The sequence below is a fragment of the Cavia porcellus genome, unplaced genomic scaffold (assembly GCF_034190915.1).
Source record: "Cavia porcellus strain 051 isolate PalLab524CR breed Dunkin Hartley unplaced genomic scaffold, mCavPor4.1 scaffold_5, whole genome shotgun sequence".
In the NCBI taxonomy this organism is placed as follows: Eukaryota; Metazoa; Chordata; class Mammalia; order Rodentia; family Caviidae; genus Cavia; species Cavia porcellus.
In genome coordinates this window covers 55,999,637-56,013,631 of record NW_026947488.1, presented here as the reverse complement: position 1 = coordinate 56,013,631, position 13,995 = coordinate 55,999,637, and the positions used below count along the sequence as shown (strand labels likewise).

The following is a 13,995-nucleotide window of genomic DNA, read 5'->3' as shown; positions in this document are numbered from 1 at the left end:
TTGGCTCATGTTTCAGCCCACGGTCAGCTAGCTGTGCTGCATTCCAGTTTGTGGCAAGATGAAAACGTCACAGCAGAAGGGCATGGCAGGAGAAAGCTGCTGACATCATTCATGGGGGCCAGAAAAGGGAGACGGAGTGAAGGGGGAGGGGAGCAGCAGGGAGAAAGGGAGCAGGAGGAAGAAAAGGGGCAGAGGACAAGATATAGCCCTCAAGGTGATGCTTCATGATCCAGTCCCCATATAATAGCTCATGTGGCTATGGACTCATTAAGCAGTACACCCACTGATGGGCTTAGTACCCTCACGATCTGATCGCTTCCCAAAGGCCCTACCTCTGAGCGTTGCTGCTCTGGGACCAAGCTTTCAACACAATGCACCTTTTGGGGAACATTTTGGATCCAAGCCATAAAGATTTTTAGTATAATTCTCTTTTCACATTCAGCACAATATTCACGCAAGCCTCTTTCAGGAGCCTGCATGGATTTGAAGCAAAGGTCTGTCTTGGATTCACCCTTTTTCCTAGTATAGGGATGGATGCACAGGAAGCACTTACAGTAAACATTAGTCAGCTGAGTAAAAGGAGAGACTAATGGAGTCTCCAGCTCAGATTATGCAGGATGAAGAAACCTGACAATTGGTTCAAATGACATATGGTTATATCCCTCTTACATCCTTGCTTAAAATAGTGATTCATATTTATTAGGCATAAAATACTTCTGTTAAATTCAATAATGTTAATACAATATAGCAGTATTAAACATGTATGTAGTACTTAATATTACAGGTAACAGTCCAAGCACCCATATATATTAAACCATTTAAGTTACAATATATCTAATGAGGCAGCTATTATTGCTATTCTTATTTTGCAGTAGAGAAAAACGAGGCACAGAGATTAAAGAAATTGTTCAAGGACACAAAGTACTAAAGTGCAAATCAAGAATTTAAACTCTGGCTCAGACTCCATATCTCTGACTCTGATGTTATACTTTGTAAAGACAACAGAAATTCTACTTTGTTTTCTAAACTTGCATTGAGCAATTCCAATCTTTCTTAAGAGTACACTAGTGATTATTTTACCAATAAAATAAATACTTAAGGAATGATTAGCGCTCTGACTGATTCTGGGAGCTAGTTCTCTCTTTTTCTGTTAATCCAAATGAAGAGGGGACAGACGAAGGTACAGAAGAATGTACCATTTCATTCCGGGCTCCTTCTTACTTCTCATAGCACTGTAAAATGTATTTGTTCTGTATCATCACCATGTATCGGCTGGATTGGCGCATATGCAGAACACCTCAATACTGCGTGAGTTAATAAGCCTCCTGAACAGCATCAACAGAAATCACATTCCTTTTACTAAGTGTATAACCTAAGGAAAATTTGCAATACCACAATTAGAAAACTCATGTTATTCCACAGGAATAGCTGGTCCTCTGGCAGTGAGAGCCAATAAATGAAATCTCTCTGCTTTTTCTTTGGAAACAACAACTTTGAGATCCTACCCATTGTGTGCTGAACACAGAAAATTCCATGAGCCTTTGAAACAGCGTTTGCATTGGGAGTGGAAGGCATTTCATGAAAACCAAGTAGAGAAAGAAAATCATGTTTTCTGATCAGCCCCATGAAGAGGAGACTAGAAAGAAAGGTTGAGCTCTGACTAACTCTCACAACACCAAGAGGCTGGATGATTTACAGCCATGATCACTCTTGACAAAGCCAGATTACATGGGCCTTTCTCATAGAGGTGCACGACAGAGTTAATGGAAATGTTATTAGAGCAACAGCCACTTGGATACAATTTTGGATCCTAGAGCAAAAGAAATACCAAGGTCTTTAGATTTCAACCCATCTAAATCCCAATATTTTATATAAACAGATGAGATAATCACATGATATATTTTTTCCTTGGTACTTACTCTTACTTTTTTAATTTCAATTTGTGGTGCCATGCAGACTTAATGATTCAAAGATGTGAATGAAAAAATAATTACTTTTCATCAGTTTAGTTCCACCATGAAATTATAATTATTCATGTGTTTTGAAAGAGTACTATGTTTTCATTAATACTGAACAAATATTTTCATGAGCAGTTATAAGTGTGCTTTAAAATATTGTTATGTGATACAAGTAGTTTCTTAAGTGTTATGTTATGCAAGTAGCTTCTTAAGTGTTGAGCCACTGCCAACTTTAATGGACACAAAGATATGAATTCCCTTTTTCCCCGTGGAAAGTGTGGTTCCCAAGTACATCTTATTCATAATTTACTGCTTAATTTCTGTACAAACATGCCCCAAGATAAGCTATGGCCAGGCACTACTGCTGTTCTGGGATCTGTAGATACAATGTAAACTAAGCAATATTCTTTGTGGAAATTACAATCTAAAAGAAGCGACAGAAGATAAACATCAAGTATAACCCAGACAGAGCAATGAACGTGTACTATGATCACAGGTAGGGAAAGACTGGATCATTTGGGGCCTTGCTATTCAAAGTGCGGTCGGTGGGCAGTCACATCAGCTCTGCCTCAGAGCTTGCTGCACATGCAGAATCTCAGGCTCTGCCCTGGAACCACCGCCTCAGAATCTGCATTTCAAGAAATCCTGTAGGGAGGGTTTATGCACTCGGAAGTTGGAGAAGTGCTAATGTTAGGCAGGCATTCCTGAGTCTCAGGACATTTGGAGTCACCTGGAGAGAATTTTTGATTATCTCCGCCATGGACTTGTTTCCAGAGGTTCTGATATAAGTGTTCTTGGGAGAGACCAAGGTAGTGAAAGGTTTACAGTCCCCAGGACATTGTCACATGAGGTCTGCGAGAGGACCTCTAAAGTAGGCTGTCACGTGGGTGTGATGGGGAGCTCCGAGGGACTTGTGAGCTGGCAGTGAGGAAGAGATTCTTAAACCCAGGTGAGCACAGTGGGAACTAGAAATATGTCTGACAGTGATGCCCTGCTCTGAAAGATGGGACCTGGAGTGTGATGTGTTTACCATGCAGAGCACTGAAGCCAAACCTATTGCACTAAAAATGATAACAATAAAATAAACCTATTACATTGTGTTACTCACAGGCAGTAAGTAATTCCACCTGCAGAGAAGAAATCAATAAAAACATCCACAAGAAAGCTAAGACCAAAGCTGGGTTCAGCCGGTTACTCTTTCTGCGTTACATACCTGGGGACCTTTCATTCCCAGGCTTCCTTTTTCTCCTTTTGCCCCAACTTCTCCTCTTGGGCCCTAGGTACACAGAATAAAATATTATTTTCTTCCTGAAGAAAAACACTGGGATGCTAACTTGAATACTGAAAGTAGAAGTGTTAAGACAGTAACACGGGCAGAAATTATAAGAGGGCTACAATTATGCCACTGTTTGTTGATGACTCTTTCAAGCGCTCCTGAGGTGTAGGGGATCTCATAATCCAGAGTAATATTTGGGTAACTGGGACTTGGAAAAAATGGTGGGTAGTTGAGCTTTGGAGAATTGCTTCCTTTTGTTTTTCTTTTTTCCTTTTTATCTTTTTAATTTTTTTCAAATACTGGGAGCATGAGTCGCATCTCCTGCCCTTCTTTATTTTGGGACAGATTCTTACTAAGTTGCTCAGGCTGATCTTGAAGTTGTGATCCTCATGTTTCGGCCTCCCACATAGTTGGAGTTACGGGCTATGCCACCATGCCCGACTCAGCATGGTTTTCTAATTGCCCTCAACATCTTCATCCTCTGAATCCATGTATTTCTTAGGTTAAAAATAAATATATCCTTAATTGCATAAATATTTAACTTGTTTTTTATTCAATATCCACTCTAAAGCCTTATTATAAAGAAGATGTGGCATGTGACCTGATGAAATACAGATATTTCTACTTCTGCAAGATTATGTTGCCTCTTTGTTATGGTTTCTGTGTTTTACACAGAGAAACCATACAGCATTTAGGTTTTGCTCCTCTTTTAAAATTATGTCATGGGGAAAAAAAAAACCCTAAGGATCAATGAATTGGGAAAAAGGCTGCTGTAGTATCATTTGCTTAGCATAAAATAAAAGCAGTCTATTAAGATGTTTTCCCACAATCCCAGTGGCAAATGTTTCTCATGTAAAAGTAAGAAAATACAGCCCTTCTCAGCTGGCAAGGAAAGCACGCAAGCTAGAGAGAGACAAAAGTCCGTGGGGAAGACCGTCTTCTACTTGGGAATCTTGGTACTACATGGATAAACTTTCTTTTCCGATGTTGAAGGATATTTCCTTCCACTTCCATACACCAAGCTGCCAACATAGACTCTTTCCCCTCTTTAACTGTTTGTTTTAAAACTTTGAAAAAGAGCAGAACCATGGATTGTCCTGCCTCTGCCTTATTTATACTGCTTTGAAAGCTAAGTTTGAAGCGGAAAGAAAATGCTTTTATCATTTGTGGGGCTCACTTCTTTCTTTCACTCAGCCTTTACATTTGTTTCTTTCCTTTCTCATTATTGATGTGGGCTGCATTTCACCCTCCCTGGCACACATTCCTCTCGCCTCCTCTGAGCAGTGTAGAGAGCCAGCAAGGCTTGTACCTTGCAAAGGAAAAAGCTCCAGGCAGCTCCCCGGAGAAGCCAGCTGGAATGGACCGGCTGAGCACCACGCTGTAGCTCACCCTGCTGGATGCTCCAGCTGTACTTGGAACAATTCTTTCCTAGAGCAGAGCCAATTTTTCTACATCGCCGTCATTCAGATATGTAACACTAGCTGTTACTGTGCTAAACCGACCGCAATTCCCAGATTTGAGGCTCAAATTTTTCCTTGGCTTGTGGTCTTTCAGGATTATTCTGACAACCCCTAACCCAACACACAAGGACTGCTGCCCAGCCTGCTTATTCTCTTTCCATCTCTTGACTGGCACAAGAGATAGGTAACAGAGACCAAGTGCCACACAAGTCAATGGGCGGCTTCCTCACTACCCTGAAATACCTAATGCTTCTGTAATTCTGCAAGTGTTTTGAGGTTGCAACCAAAGCTTGGGAAGCCCCCAAACCCAGATTCTCTGCACAGTCTCTTATCCTGCTTGACCTTAATACATACCTGAGGGCCTTTAAGTCCCAGAGAACCTTCGATGCCATCAGGGCCTGGGATGCCTGTGTTTCCCTGTGGTGAGAATCAATCTATTAACATTGTTCCTGAAAATTTTGTTTCCTTATGTCTAAGATTATAAATAATTTTTGAATTACAGTGACAATGCAAGCTCTTTTAAGAAAGGAAATGAAAATCTAAAATCTCACCAAGTAGAAATAACCACAGTTAACACACTGGTATATTCATTTTCAGCCTTTAAATATGTGTGGCTGTGTTCACATTCATGCACAGTCATACTTTTTCAATGGAATGTGAATTATGTTATATCTTACATTATATCTATCTTGAGTATTTGACCTGAAAATTTTCTTCAAACATTTCCGGGTGTCTTACATTAAAGTAATCCTGAAAGAGGTGAAATGCCTAGAGACTGAAAATGAAGCATTCTCTTCCCATTGCTCTTAGACACTGCCACAGAGAAGAATTCCAGAAAGGGTAGATTGCAAATGTTTAATTCAGACAATTATTACGACCACCTAGGTTTGCATCTCAGTTGGTATAGGGTTGGATACGATCAAATCCCCTCACTGATACTGATTCCCAGAAATCAGAAATCTCTTAACACCTTTCTCCAATCTTATTTCATTTACTTCATGCTATTTGGTTTGGTTTACTTTTCTTTTTTGTTCATGTCTAGCCAGAAGAGTATTACGGTCTAAATGTGTAGGAAGCACCTCTCTCCAATTTATTAACGTGCTGAAATTGATACCTAGGCAGTGGTGTTAAGAGGTGAAGTCCTTGGAAAGTGATTAAACTACGAAGGTTTCACCCTTATAACTGGGATGAAAGACTTTACAAGGAGTTCAAGGAAGCTGTGAGCCCCTTCTGCCATAATAAGATGCAAAAGCACCGCTTTTGGGGCAGAGGAGCAAGCCCTTGCCAGACGTTAAATCCTCCCAGGCCTTGACCTTGCACCTCCCAGCCTCCCGAACTTTAGGAAATAAAATTCTGTAGTCTATAAATTACCCATTCATGGTATTATTGTTATAGCAACAAAAACAGACAGAAACAAAGTATGCATGCGTGAGGGGATGTGTATCTGTGTGGATGGTAAGGTTTGCTTTTTGAAAGTATCTATTTTATACTCACTCTATTTAGCTAGGTATAAAATTTTAGGTTTTTCCTCTTTTGTATCTTTAAGATATTATTTTGTTGCTCTCCAGAATGTACTATTGTTGCACATAAATCTGCTGCAATGTAATTTGTTGTTCCTGAGTAAAATTGTTTTTCCCCCCTGGTGATATTTAAAATGTCTTTTTATCAACATTTTTGGAGTTTCATCATGATTTGATTAAGAAAAGATTACTTTATCCACATTATATTTTTAATCTGAGGATGTGCTTATTTTACAGAAACGTAAGTCACAACTTTGTTTCATAAATAGTATAGGTTCGAGAAACACATATAATATGTCACCAGTATGTGCAAAACATTTGATTTTTTAAATAAATTCAGAATATCCAGTTAAGGCTTCATTGAATTTTCCTGGTTTATATGAGGTGTGAGAGATAATTTAACAAAAATCTTAAAGCTTACCCACAGAGTTATTAGAGCTTGAATACCAAAGTTAGATTTAACCATAATGAGATAAATACTTTTGTCATTAATTTTAATGGTTTTTTAATGAAGGAACCCACATTTTCATCTTCTTTTGAAATGTGAATTCTTCAACCTACAGTCTAAACATTTTTAACATTTTACTTTATAACCAATATTATTAAAAAGCAAAAGCTCTAGGCTGAGAACTTCATAGAATATTTTTTCCATCTCCTTGCTATGATTTGGAATATTTATTTATCAGTTAGAAACAAACAAACAAAAAAAACCCCACTGACCTGTGGGCCTGTTTGTCCTCTTCTGCCATGAGCTGTCTTAAATAGGGGGGAAAATAGATATTGTTAATTTAGGAAAAACTCATGCTTATACAATTAGTAATGGGAACCTTAAGACACTGATCTGAGCAATAGCTTCCAGGGCAAAGAATTATTTGTTGGAGTATGAAACTAAAATGTTACCAACTTCGAATTTCTACCTTATGTTAACAGATAATTGAAATCATAGACATTTGAAATCTACAGATACTTATAAGGACAGGTTATGGTCAACAATTTGTCTTCCACTTGTGTTAGAGTTCAGCTGCATAATTGACTGATTTGAATTTTATTCCTTTTTATTTCCCCCAAACACTACCAAGTAAGCCAGAAATCAGGAGCAGAATAGCCAAAAGGAAAGAGGCCAGATGAAAAACTGGGAGAACTGACTCCCTGAACCTCTTCAGAGATTAAGTTCATAAGTTCAAGGTGACCAACCTACTTTTATTTTTAAAAATCCAAATAATGTGCTTACCTGTCAGAAATAAATCACCCCAAACATTAAAAACTTACTTAATTCAACATATGAATATAATATCCAACCAAAATATTGGTGCCTTACAATCATTTAGACTTTCTACTCTAAGATTAGGTTTTTGTTTTTTTTTTTTTTTTGTCTTTTTCCTTTTTATCAGTACCGGGGATCGAACTCACAACTGCCTGCTTGCAAGGCAGGTACTTATGCCGCTGAGCTAAATCCCCAGCCCCTTTTACTCTAAGATTAGGGGTCTACATATATTGCATATTAATAGTTCATAGAAGAGAAAAGTAATGACATTTTGTTGTCCTACTTGAAACCATTCAGTAAGCTTAGAGCAAAATTTACATTTAGAATTTATAGTATTTAATAAACATAAAAAAGCATAGTCCTTACGGAAATTTATCTGAGATATTCTATGGGGGGGTTTAAATTCTGTTACTCATATGTTAAAATATATTGTTATAAAAGAAGTATGACTGTGTTTGTGGAAATAGTCTTAGTTCTTTCGAGCACTGATAAGTCATCTCAAGATGCAAGGCTAAAATTTCTCTGACAGAAGGAAGAAAAGAAGCTGTCAACACTGTTAGCAGAAGGGTTTGTTTTTGTCTGTTTTAATTCACTTCAGAAAAGTATGGACCAGCAACATGGACAAGTAGATATTTTGATTTAGAAAAGTACCTGCTAGCCTTTAAAGTACATTAGATGGCAATTGTATGCATAAAGATCATAAACACAGTTATAAGACCCCCATTTTTTGGGTTTTAGAGAGAGAAATATTGCCAATATTTATAATGCAAAGGATGGCAAGGGCTGTAAGATAGGAAGATGGAGATATGAGTTTCAGAGAAGGCAATCATTACCCCAGAAAATCTCCCTGGAGGAAGGGTTTTTAAAATAGCTGCAGAGGATGGGTAGAACTCTTACAAGCTGGGAGGTAAGAAGCCTTTCCAGCAGAGTGTACAGTCTATGTGGCAGTGTAAAGGCAGGAAAATAAGAAGTGTGTTTGGTAGTAGCGATTAGGCCATTTGGGTCAAGAGTGGGAGAAGAGAAGGACTAGCAGGGTTACTAGATTAAAAACCCTGGGCTGAAGGGTTTGTTATTCTTCATTTAGCAGACATCACCGGGATTCTTGGAGCAGGAAATACAGACAGGACTTTATAACAATGCATCTAATTGCCACAGAAAGAATCGAAAGGAATGCTATAGTCCGGCAAAATAAAGAGCTTCCAGTATAATTTAAGAAAAGTGGAGCAGACTTCTCCATTCAAAAATATTTCTCTCAGTTTTCTCAGTTTTGACACTACATGTCAAAGAACTGGATTAAAACAGTGAGTCCCAATTGGCCATTTTAAATCCTCAGAGCCTCTGAACCATGCAATTCCTGTGCTCTGCTTATCTGTAATTAACTATAGATGGGGCCGCTACTGGGAATTCAGGAGCTAGTCTCTTTCTCCTTATTTTCTCTTTTTTTCCTTTCTCCTTATTTTCAATAAAAACTCCTAACCTCAAAAAAATTTTTCCTCTGGTTCACTGTCACAGTGTTTGAAAAGCTATCAATAGCAGTTATTTCCTCTTCTTTAAGGTTTGATTTTGAAAGGGCATGATTAATGTGAATCATGACAACATATATGTATTGAGTCTTGTGGCTTTCAAGGTACTGGGTTGAGTCATAGCAAGCAAAATCTGACTCTTGTCTCTAGCCAGGATTTTATAAAGCTAATGGAGGAGACAGGCTTGACCTCACCAGTGACACAAATAATGGAAACCTGTCTAGTTAGAAACAGTTAACAAGCCTATTTGTTAATGGCCATTTGGGATTTAAGCTCCAAATGAAAGTCATTGGGGAGATACCTTGGCAGATATGAGAGATAGAAAGAAAACAAGGGAGATGATTTTGCAATTTTGTCTAATGTTTTAAAATATTCTGCATGGAAAAGATGAGAACTCCAAAGTCTCGATGGTTTACCCAAGGACTGGTGGCTGCCTGGTAACACCAATGGACAACCTGACTTATCTTGAAAGCAAGTAAGATTAGTCACATCAAGAAGAAAATCTCCCCAAAAGGGCCTGGGAGGATGACATCCCAGACCAAAGATACTCAGACCCTCGGTCACAGACACGTGGGCTTCTGGGTATTACCAGCACAGCTGTCCTCCAGGTACTTACCGGTCAGCAGAATCTTTTTGCTCTGAGGAGCCCTCAACGTTCCTACCTACCTGGATGTTTTATCTTTTGGTAATGGTACAGGGGTCAAACCTAAGGCCTGGCAGATGCTAGGTATGTCCTCTACCACTGAGCTACATCCTCAGCCCACTATCTAACTACATTTTGTAGTTTTGCAGCGAAGAGTATAGAGTTTTCTTCTTTCTTAAAGACTGACTTAATGTTACTATAAAAAAGACACATGCTGGCTTTTTAAAATATTTGAAGAAAATATGCAGCATAAAAATTTTTAAATCACCCTAAATCCTCTATAGAAAGAGCTATTATTCACATTTGCTAATTATGATTCTTTGCATAATCTTATGACATTTTTGGTAAAATTCTAACCAGTGGTACTTCAGATTAAACAAAGCTTTTGTTGTAAATGTTATTTGAATAGACAAAAAATTAAAAGGAGCTGAAAACCAGGCAATAACATTTCTTCCGTCCCTTTCATCTCTAGGTTTCCCTTTGGTTACTCCGTAAGCGCTGTGTGTTTGCTTCCCACACCTGCTACAGTCTGGTCAATACTCTTAAAGAGCAATAAGGTTGACTTCATCTCGTTGAAGAACTGTTGACCAGAAAACTACTTTTTCCTTCAATAATTAATTCCTCTTCAGGGGTCATTTGTCTTTTGGTCATGGCTTTTCTTCTCTTTTGCACGGCTTCTGATTTTTAATTGTCTGGTTAGTTTATAAGACTTAGCGACCTTCCTGAAGATGAACCACCTGGGAACAGAGGCGCCTGTTTGCCTCAGAACTTCCTGGGAGGTGGAGCTGGGGTTGGGCTGCCCTTCTGACACACACATGGCATTACAACACTCCCTCATCAGACATAGTCTTTCTTTTGCTTTCAGGGCTACATCTTCCCTCATTTTTTGCCATTTAAGAGACTCACAGAGCTCACTGAAAGCCCCTCGTAGTCTTTCTGTAATGTGACAGTCACTCGCTTCTCTCCTTACTCCATGGTGTTGGCTGCCAGTTGTACACAACACAAAAATAATATTTTTTACCTCCTCACCCCTTCTACCTCCTCCGCCAACAAGTTTCTATGGGCGTTTTTTCTGTTCCTCTCAAAATCTCCAGTGGCCTGGAGTTCGCTCACCGGCTCTTTCTGGACTCTGGCAGTTTCTTTTAGATAAATCTGATTGGGTTCGCCATCTAAACACATAATTTTAGTGCTCTAAACTTTTCTCTACTAGGATCCAGATTTTCAAATAATAAGATGCCTAATATTTGTCATTATTTGTGACTTGAGATTGTGGTCATTGTTTGTTTCCCAGTTTTCCTTTCTTTTGCTTTCAGTGAGATGGACACACTGATTTTACTATTTTTAATTGGAAGCCCTGCTTTTACCTCTGAATGGCATGACTGGCTGTGTAACCCAAGATGAGGCCGCATTTCTCAAGCTCTGTGTGGTTTAAATAATACATAGTCATGCTGCATTAGTCTCTGGAGGCTGTAAAACCGTAAACGTACATCTCCCCATGCCAGGAGTTCCTGGATGATATTCTTTAAGTTGAAAATAGTTTCCAGGGTATGTAAGCCTGTTACACCCTTTTAGAAAGTAAAATGAATGGCAACTGCATTTTTATCTTTAAATGCACTGAAATAGCATTAATACAATCCTTCCCTAGCCACCATTTGCTGCCTTGCAAAGGAGATGGGTATGCTTCAAAATAGAAAAATATTTTCTTGGTGGACTCTAGTAGCTAGTTTTAGGAACTTTTCTCAGAAAATACACTGCATAGCAAACACAACACACTTGGCCAGCATTTGTTAGTGACTGGTTTCAAAGCATGCTATATTTTTGGAACTTGGAGGAGGCTGGATAACTAATGGAAAGAAGATGCTGCAAAATGAGACAAGGTAGGCTTAATTTAGACTCTAAAGCAGATTGGTGAAGCCATTGAAGTGAATTTCATGACAATTATGTCTCCTTATTGGGTAGAGTTTCTTTTGTAATCTTTGTGCTTTTCTACAAGGTAGAAACTTTTTTCAAGTATGCATTTTTAAAAGCTCCACAAAATAAAAAAAATACCTGCGAAGGAATTTATAACAAGTAATTTAATTTAGCCCTCAGATATATGCCTCCACCAAGACTGCCTTTTCCTAATATTCATAAAATTGGGCTTAAATGGCATCACTGGCAGCTTCATTTAGCCCAGCAAGTAGGCCCAACTTTGATCCCCTTTCCCTAGTTGGATGCCGCATCCTCTCTGTGCAGCAATCGTTCCTGATACGATATCTCCCTGCATCCAGCAACTTCTTCCTTCACCTTCAGGGCCTCGCCCAAGCCTCCCACCAGGCGTATCCTGAGCAATATTCTAGGTCAGTGTTCCTGGGATGGTGAGCTTCCCTGGAACTGTATCACCCATGCCCCACAGCCAACCATTTTCACCATAAAGAAGTTACTGGAACCATCTTATTTTTATTTAGAAAGTCATGGACTCTTACTGTCCTTCTTCTGGAGCCTGGTGTCCCAGACGGGCCTGGCCAGCCTCTTCTACCCTGTCAAAGAAACAGAAGAGTGAGACAGTTATATAGCATTGACACTGTTACTCTTCAACATCAGTGTGTGCTCAGAGGAGGACACAGATGGGTTCAGACCAGTGACAACCCTCTTTGGAAGGTGGCATTAACCTCCACTGATCATAAAAAGCAGAGAATGTGTTTCAACTCCCAGAGTGGTTGATAAGCAGAAGTAAAAGACTTTTTGCTCCTAACAATAGTTTTTCTTTACCAAGTATATTCACTCTGATCCCAAATACTTTATCAGGTATTTCATATTCTGCCCCTACCAACTTGAGCCTCACAATCATGGCAGCATTTGAGAAGTTTGTTTTCAAGGGCCCCCATAATTACTTGTCTTCCACGTTCTCCTTTCAAGCCCTTGGGTCCTTGTATGCTATTGTCAAATCCAGGAATTCCCTAAAAAGAAAAAAGAAAAATCAGGTTTGAATAGCTCTCCTTAGAAATATAACTTGTGTGTAACACATTCAACTGTCCCTCAAAACTCTGACAAGACGAAGCAGAAATAAGTTGAAATTATACATGGCTCGTGTCTTTTCTCTTCCCACTCTGCTTGGCATCAGCAGAATGAGAATGGAGAGTTTAGGTGAGCAGGGGGTGGGCATAAGAAATGCGGCTGTGGGAAAAGCATGGTGACATGACTTGTGTGGATGACATTCCTTATCCGGGGTCTGGAACTACCCTTTCTTGCTACTGACCCCTCTTCTAGCTTTTCCACATTTCCTCTGGGCCTACGAAAATCTACTCTTGAGAACGGGTAGTCTGTGCTTTCCGGTCCTGTGGGGAGACAACCAACACAGGATGGTGTCCCTGGAGTAACAGAAGCACACTGCACAGCACTGGGGGCTGTTCCAACTGTATTTCCTTTTCTCTTCCTGGAAGCCTGGTTGTATCTGTTTTTATGATTTTCAGGGAATTCTAGAATCTTGAATTTTCCCAATATTCATGCAAATGTCCCAGGAGAAACTGAAAACAGGAACATGCTGGAGGTGTTTTTCCTAGCAGACCAGCTCAAAAGCCTTCTAGCTTGAGTACAGGGACCACAAACAGAGCTGTGACTCCACAGAGCTGAGAAAAATCAATCAAGTCAGTCAATTTGGTCAATGCTCCAATGAATCAAGAGGAGGCAACAATTATCTGGGCCTGCTGAGCACCAGCTGCCAGGCTGTTCTGCTGATACAGCCCAGATTACCTTCATCAATCAATAAGTGATTTGCAATCACCAGCAGAGACACATCTTTGTTCCAGATACTTTGTAAACTTTTTAAGCAAACAGTTTTTGCACTTAAACGAAATTGAAATTTATTCTATATAACTCATATGACCAAAGCACACATGAAAATGATACCTTTTCTTATGTATGGAAGTCCAAAATTAGTTTCTGCATTTTAATCTTTCTTCAAAGTTTAAATATTTCCCTCTTAAAGTCTCTAAGAAGGGTATATCTAAAGTAAATACTTAGAAGATTATATTTTGGAGAAAAAAGCAAGCAACTAAAATGAAGGTAAAATCTAGACTTATTTCATTGAACATGTTAGCTCTTTTTCAACCTTAAAAGATGTAATTGGAGGTAACATGAAAAAGAATCTTACATTGGCACATTTTACTGTTCAAACTGATCTAAATTGTATGTAGATAAATTGGTCAATGTGATTATAAACAGGTTTAGATTTCCTATAATCTATTTAACTAGACAAAAAGTCATTTAACACAAATTTACAATTAAACATGGCTTCTAGTACTGATGTTGTCAAAAGCTGAAACTTTCTAGCCTCTGGAGATGTACTAATTGATTTAGCTAGTTTTCCCTA

The 13,995-nt window shown here is 38.9% G+C and overlaps 1 protein-coding gene across 1 annotated transcript in view; it reads right to left on the bottom strand.

Annotated features, from left to right (window-relative positions):
- Col6a6 (collagen type VI alpha 6 chain) overlaps nt 1-13,995 on the bottom strand; it is a 141,127-nt gene that overhangs the window by 55,121 nt on the left and 72,011 nt on the right. Inside the window, exons 20-24 of the mRNA XM_013159804.3 lie at nt 12,518-12,583; nt 12,110-12,163; nt 6,935-6,970; nt 5,049-5,111; nt 3,172-3,234 (exon numbers count right to left, since the gene is read on the bottom strand). Of these exons, the coding sequence (XP_013015258.1) occupies nt 3,172-3,234; nt 5,049-5,111; nt 6,935-6,970; nt 12,110-12,163; nt 12,518-12,583 (282 nt within the window). The remainder of the gene's footprint in view (nt 1-3,171; nt 3,235-5,048; nt 5,112-6,934; nt 6,971-12,109; nt 12,164-12,517; nt 12,584-13,995) is intronic.